Below are 6,744 nucleotides of genomic sequence, written 5' to 3'. Positions count from 1 at the left end.
GAGCCCTTGTAGAAAAAAATTAGCCAAGTTCATAGGTTGAAAACAAAGCTAGCATTTCACCAGATTTGCTGCTGGTGAAAATGCGGGTCTGTAGGGCCTGGCAGATCCCAAGGCCTACTAGTGAGACCATCTCGACATGGCCTGGACATGATTGGGGTGGTTATAGGTTACATGAATCAAGGTCTTGCTTCAGAGATGGAGGTTGTGTAGCCACCTCTGAGCAGATGAAAATGATTTGGGAGAGAATTTCGGCATTCTGCCCTCAGGGTTGCCCCCCTCCAGGAATTCTTATAATTGGCCCATGATGTGGAAGAGAGGTTCAATTTCTTCTCTCTGGATTCCTAAGAAGCTCTGCACAAGCTTCCTCAGGTTTCAGGATTGGCCTGACTCATCAGCAGGAACCTTGTTCCTAGAAGTTGGACATTCCTGACAGCTAGGCCAACAGCTGGCTGTGAGGCTAGCTGGCCACATCTGGGCATATTTTATAAACTCACCACTGGTCTCAGTCAGGAATGGCAGTGGGGATAATTACAGGGAAAAGGTCCCTGGAAAAAGGAGACTGGTGGGTTCAGGCATGATAGTGGTGGCAGAGCCATCAGGGGACTGTGTAAGCTCAGCTTGCAGGGTGGGTGGGGCCTTGAGACAAAGAAGAGAGAAAAATCTGAATTCTTTTGACAGTTTAGTGAGCCTGCCAGCTCAGGAAAAACCAGTCTCAGTCTTGCTGCTAGAGGTTGGACCTTTGGGTAGGTAGTGATTTCTCCTAGGGTGGCTTCTGGTTTCCCTCCTAGGTCTCAGAGGGGAAATGATCTTTGTACACCCCTCCAAGCAAGGGGTGTCTAGGAAGCTGCAAAGGGGAGAGTGGTGCTGGGGAAATCTGGGGATGAGTAGAAAGTGCTGTTTGGTGCATTGCCTCTGTTGATGTAAAGATGTGAGAAGCCTGCAGGAAAAAAAAGGGTCTAAGCTGCTGGTTTTGTTGTATGGGTCCCTGATGGCTTCCCATCTCCCTTTCTTTTGCCTCCTGGGTCTTCCTGTCCTTGCAGTATAGAATGGGCTGGTATAGACTGGAAAATCCAGTGATTGGGCCCTACTTTGGAGCATTGAATCAGGTCTGCAGGCAGCAGCCTCCTAAGCACATGTCTCCTGGCTTCTGGCTGGGCTCCATGCCCCACCTGCCCACATGTGCCTGCTGCCTGCGTCAGGCCCTGCTCTGGCGTTGAGGCTCTTAGAAACTTTGCACCTGCCACAGAAGCGGCTCCAGCTGGCCATGCATGACTCAGTAGCCTGCTCTGGTGGCTGAGGCAGGCTGGCTGTTCCTGACTCAGTGGGGTGCAGGGATGTCCTCTGGCACCCCTGAAAACCTCACAATCCACATCTGTTACTTGGGTCACAGCCGGGCATTAATTGGTCTCAGTAAAAGCACTTTGATTAGGCTCAGATGAAAGGGGCTCAGAGAGTTCAAACCAGACAGGGCTTTTGGGATGAAGAAGGGNTTTCTCTCCCCATTTTCCCCACTACGTCCAGCCTGTCAGGAAGTCCTGTTGGTTCTACCTTCAGACTCGATCCAAAGTCCAACCCTCCTCTCCTCCCCTGTGGTTATTCACCGGCTCCCAGCCACCATCGTCTCTTACCTGGGGTATAGCCGCAGGGTCCCAGCTGATGTCCCTGATTCCTCCCTTGCCCACCTGCACTTTATTCTCAACGGAGAAGCCAGAGTGATACCTAAATCATTTTTCTGCTCAAAACCTTGAAGTGGCTTCCCATTTTGCTCACAGCCAACGTCAAGTTCCTTACATTGGTCCTCTAGGCCTTCCATGTCACCTCAGGGACCTAACCTACTTCTCCCCCTGGCTCTTTCCACTAGAGCCACACTGGCTTCTAACTTCTTGAACTTTTACAAAGGGCCTTTGCTCTGGCTGTTCTCTTTGCCTAGAATAGCTTTCTTCCAGATTTCCCAATGGCTAGATCCTTATCTCTTTCAAGCCTTTGCTCAACTATTTTCCCCTCACTGAGGTCTTATTTAAGATTTCGGTGCCCTTTCTGCCTGCACTCCTTATTGCCCCCTTAGTCCCCCCTATTTTTCTTTAATCCATAGCATGTATCCCATTCTAACATGCTATATAATTTATTTGTTATGATTATTAATGAACTCCTCCTGCCTCCTGCACTGTAAGCTCCACAAGAGCAAAGGAGCTTCGTTTCACTCACGCTTACGAGGTCCAACAATTAAGTTTGCGAACTTGTTGCAATGATGTTGCTAACCTTTTTTGATATCAGAGGGATTGTTCATTATGAATTTGTACCAACTGGACAAACAGTTAATCAAGTTTACTATTTGGAAGTNCAGTGAAAAATGAGATTGTGGGTCCCCTTGTTCAAAAGGTATTAAGAATTTTAAAATTGGGCTGGCTGAGTGGCTCAGTTGATTAAGAGCGCGAGCTCTGAGCAACAGGTTTGCTGGTTCGATTCCCACATGGGCCAGTGAGTTGCCTGTATGGGATGGCAGGCTGCACTCCCCTCATCCCTCCCTGCAACTACGATTGAACACCACACCTTGAGCTGAGCAGCCGGGAGCTGCCGACGGGTGGCCGGATGGCTCCGTGTGCAACATGGTTGCTGGGTCGACTCCTGCATGGGATAGTGGACTATGCCTCCCCGCAACTAGACTGAAAGCGGTGACTGGACTTAGCGCTGAGCTTGCGCCCTCCACAACTAAGATTGAAGGACTTGACTTGGAGCTGATAGGTTATGGAAAAACACAATGTTCCCCTTCCCCAATTCCCCAACACCGTTCTCCTCCCCAATTCCCCAATTAAAAAAAAAAAGAATTTCAATACAGTGACAGCACAGCATGAAGCTAAGCATGTGGCCCTTCTAAGTATGCTTGTGACATACAGTTGCGTGTACTGGATGGGCGAGAGCGGGGAAGCATGCACAGAGGCAGCCTTTGAGGCTGATCCCTGAGCCACAAAAGAAGAGGGCCAGAGCGTGGAGATCTGTGTTCTCTGAAACACATCCACTGGAGGAGCCCACCCAGGAGGCTCCTGCAGTGCCTTTCCTTGGCAGGGCCAGCTCAGCCTCGTCCATTCCATAATCTGTGTCCCTCCTCCAGGGTTCAGAGAGAGCAGATTGAAAAGGAGCAGCTGGAGGAGGAGAAAAAGGCCACCGGGCGCTTACAGCATGCCAATGAGCTCCGGCGCCAGGTGCGTGAGAACCAGCAGAAGCAGGTGCAGGACCGGATCACCACCTTCAAGGAGGGCCGGCGCCTCAAGGAGGAGGCCCAGAAGCGGTGTGAGCGTATTCAAGACCTCAAGAAGAGAATGATTGAAGAGCTGAGGTGCGCTGTCATCTGCTACTCCCCAGCTTCTCTCTCCTTCCCCAAGGAGATGGCACGTCAGGCTAGAAAGCTGGGATTCAGGGGTTGAAGGGGTGTTGCCTTCTGAAAGGGGCTCCAGCAGAAAGCCCTGGGACTCGGGTCTTCTGGGCTTTTTGGGAACTACTTGGCAGAATGCTTGAGATTTGACAGAAATATGCTTGGGAATGGTTTGTAAGAGTGGGGTTGGGGGTGTAGGGCCCCAGGTTCTGTAATCCCACCCAGAGCTCACTTCCTGCCACCTCCTCTCTGGTCCCGCCTTCCCCTTACACTTACCCTGTGTTTCCCTGGCAGAGCCACCGGTCTTCCTGAGAAGTACTGCACTGAAGCTGAGCGCAAAGCTAACATCCTACCAGCCACTTCTGTGAACTGAGGGGCACCTCTGAGCCCCTCCGGATGTTTTCAGGGGAAGGTTCCAACGAGTCTCCATGACTGCTGCTAACCTAGACATTTTGTAGCTACAGATTAAACCTATTCTACTTCTCTTAAGGAACAGCCCAGCTTTCTTGTGTGGGGATGTGGCTACTATAGGGTACTGAACATGGAGCAGAACAGGTTACGAGAAACCCAAGTATGGGTGCTGTGGTGTTCAGGGGCCAGGAATGGAAGGATGCTCTCCACGATCATCCTAAGCCAGGTGGTCCCTTTGTTCTCGTGGCTCATGGCCTTTTTTGTTACCCTCTGGGATGCTGTCATCATGTCCGCTTTCAGCATAGTCTAGTCTCTGCCTCCATTACACACCCAGTTCTGAGGCATTTCAGGGCTGAGGCAAGGAGCCAGAGCTGCTCTCAGGGAGGAGCCTGGGTGAGGGCTGTGCTCGGCAGCGTAGGGACGGAGGCACTGGGCTGCCTGAGACAGAGCTCTTACTGAGCTCACACCTCTGACTCAGACCACATCTGTAAAGGGGGTGGTGTCTGAACCTGGGCTTGTCTCAGCCATCTCGTGCCAGAGCCCTTTTAACTCCAGGTAGTGCCACAACACAGACTCCTGCCTGTCCCTCAGCAGGGCATGTCTAGGGCCCCTCTCCTCACCCTGTTGGCCCAGTCCGCTCACCCAAACACAGCTGCCTCACTCACTCAAGTGTCTGACCTCTCCTCAGTCCACCTCACTCCAACCAGTGGGGCTCCCCAAAGCCATCATTATCTGTGTTAGCTTGCTTCACTTTCCCCCCAAATACTTGTTATTCATTCCTCCACTCATTGAAATACTTCTTGAGTACCTATCATGTACTAGGTACCTTCTAGCCACTCAATGAACACAGCAGACCTAGTTCCACCCTCACAGAAACTTTTCACTGTTCCAGTCTGCTTTTACTTTGGTCCCCCCCCCCCAGCTGCTCCCATCAAATTTCTTGTAGCTTTAGAATAGTCTCACCTTTTTTGGGGGGATGACCCTGATTATCAGGTTTCCATTGTGGGCCGAAGTGCTAACTTCTAGGGATGGAGTCATTCCCCATGTGTGTATACCTTGGAGGAACAGGGCTTCCACCCAGCTGCCATTGCTAATGGTGCCCCAGCCTCCAGCCCCCGTGTTTCATTTCTCAAATCGAGCCCAGTAGTGTCTCCGTCAATGGCTCCTACACTAGAGGAGGCAGAGGACAGCTGCTGGGCATGTCCTGGGTTTTTATAATACCAGGTTACAAGGGCCTCCGGCAAGAGTCCTCTTTTCATAGGATTTAGGGAGAGTGGGCAAGCTGCTGCTGCTGTTTCTTCTTCTTCTTCTTCTTCTTCTTCTTCTTCTTCTTCTTCTNCATTCATGGCACACACGAACACAGCCTGGTCACAACCGCCCACTATCAAACACAGGCATGCACTATCACTCAGAGCACTGACACAACCAGGCACATGCTGTCACACACAGGCATACAGCCGCAGACATGCACTGTCACACACAAGACACACAAACACCGCCAAGTCTTCCACTCTTTGGGCAGGGAAAGGGACCCCAGAGGCCATGGTGTCCATCCTCCTGCCTCCAGATAGGAGTACCTCACTTGCCCCAGACAGGTAGCTTTTAACAAGCAGCTTCTCCATCAGAGCATTTAACTGCTCTGTGTTACATGTTTGTATGGGAGTGCATGCACGCACGCACATGCACACACACACACACATCATGCAAATATAAAAGCAGACACCCTACCTGGTCATGGCATGAGTATCCTTACATTACATGTAAGCAGCCATAAATACTCATAAGCACACATGTACATGTGCATACATACTTACATGCATACACAATCATGCATACGTACATGCATACCTAACAGCTGTATATATATACAAACAGGATTCAGATGCAATCCTACACATCATAGAATATAGACATGCATAGACACAAGTGTGCACAGACATGCATATACTGCTCATGCACACACACACACACACACACACTTAGAGCAGCCCCTCCTCCCTGTGGAACCCCCACGGAGCCTGGGTTGCTGCTGGTAGAGAATGGTGGAGGGAGAGGCTAAAGCCAACTACCCAACCTCTGGCTCTGTTCCCCTCACCCTACCGGTCCTGTCCTTCCCCTAGCACTGCTGTCTGGTGTGCGCATCAATGGGGATGGCCAGGAGGTGCTGTACCTGGCGGAAGGTGACAATGTGAGACTGGGCTGCCCCTACATCCTGGACCCTGAAGACTATGGTCCCAGTGGGCTGGACATTGAGTGGATGCAGGTCAATTCAGACCCCTCACATCGGGAGAATGTGGTGAGTGCCGGGCACAGTGTTCCCCTTATCCTACTCCATGGCGTCTACCTGGTGGGCACCCAACACTCTGAGGGGAGAAGGAAGGCAGATAAGGAAACTGAGACCTTGAACTTCCCCCAAGTCCTCTCGTGGAATGGAGCCGTAGGGAATGAGAACTCTGCAATTACTCCAGCCTGACCTTATGCTTTCCAAAATACTTGGTCTTATCTGATCCCACCCATTTTGTAGGAGAGCAGTGGGTCAGGCATCACCATTCTCATTTTTCAGCTGAGAAAAGTGAGCCTCAGAGTTGAATGAATGGCCCAAGGCAGCTAATCCATATGACCCTCCTTGGCTCTGCTGTCTCACCGCCTGTTTTCTTCTCTTCTTCACAGTTCCTTAGTTACCAGGACAAGAGGATCAACCATGGAAACCTCCCCAATTTGCAGCAGAGGGTCCGCTTTGCAGCCTCAGATCCCAGCCAGTATGATGCTTCCATCAACCTCATGAACCTGCAGGTGGCAGACACAGCCACCTATGAGTGCCGGGTGAAGAAGACCACCATGGCCACCCGGAAGGTCGTTGTCACCGTCCAAGGTATGGCCAGTCTCCTCTGGGCTTCCCTTCCTCAGGCTTCAGAGCCAAGGGTGGCTTGGCCACTCTGAGCCTGGCTCTGTCTCTTGGCTGG

General features: G+C 51.3%; 1 protein-coding gene across 1 annotated transcript in view; it reads left to right on the top strand.

Moving 5' to 3' along the window:
- The first annotated feature begins 5,323 nt into the window (after positions 1-5,323).
- VSIG8 (V-set and immunoglobulin domain containing 8) overlaps positions 5,324-6,744 on the top strand; it is a 4,578-nt gene continuing 3,157 nt past the window's right edge. Inside the window, exons 1-4 of the mRNA XM_019634696.1 lie at positions 5,324-5,376; positions 5,843-6,077; positions 6,452-6,653; positions 6,689-6,731. Of these exons, the coding sequence (XP_019490241.1) occupies positions 5,324-5,376; positions 5,843-6,077; positions 6,452-6,653; positions 6,689-6,731 (533 nt within the window). The remainder of the gene's footprint in view (positions 5,377-5,842; positions 6,078-6,451; positions 6,654-6,688; positions 6,732-6,744) is intronic.

Source organism: Hipposideros armiger, unplaced genomic scaffold, assembly GCF_001890085.2.
Source record: "Hipposideros armiger isolate ML-2016 unplaced genomic scaffold, ASM189008v1 scaffold_1838, whole genome shotgun sequence".
NCBI lineage: Eukaryota > Metazoa > Chordata > Mammalia > Chiroptera > Hipposideridae > Hipposideros > Hipposideros armiger.
Note: the sequence above shows the minus strand (reverse complement) of the source record. Positions and strands in the feature narration are given on the sequence as shown.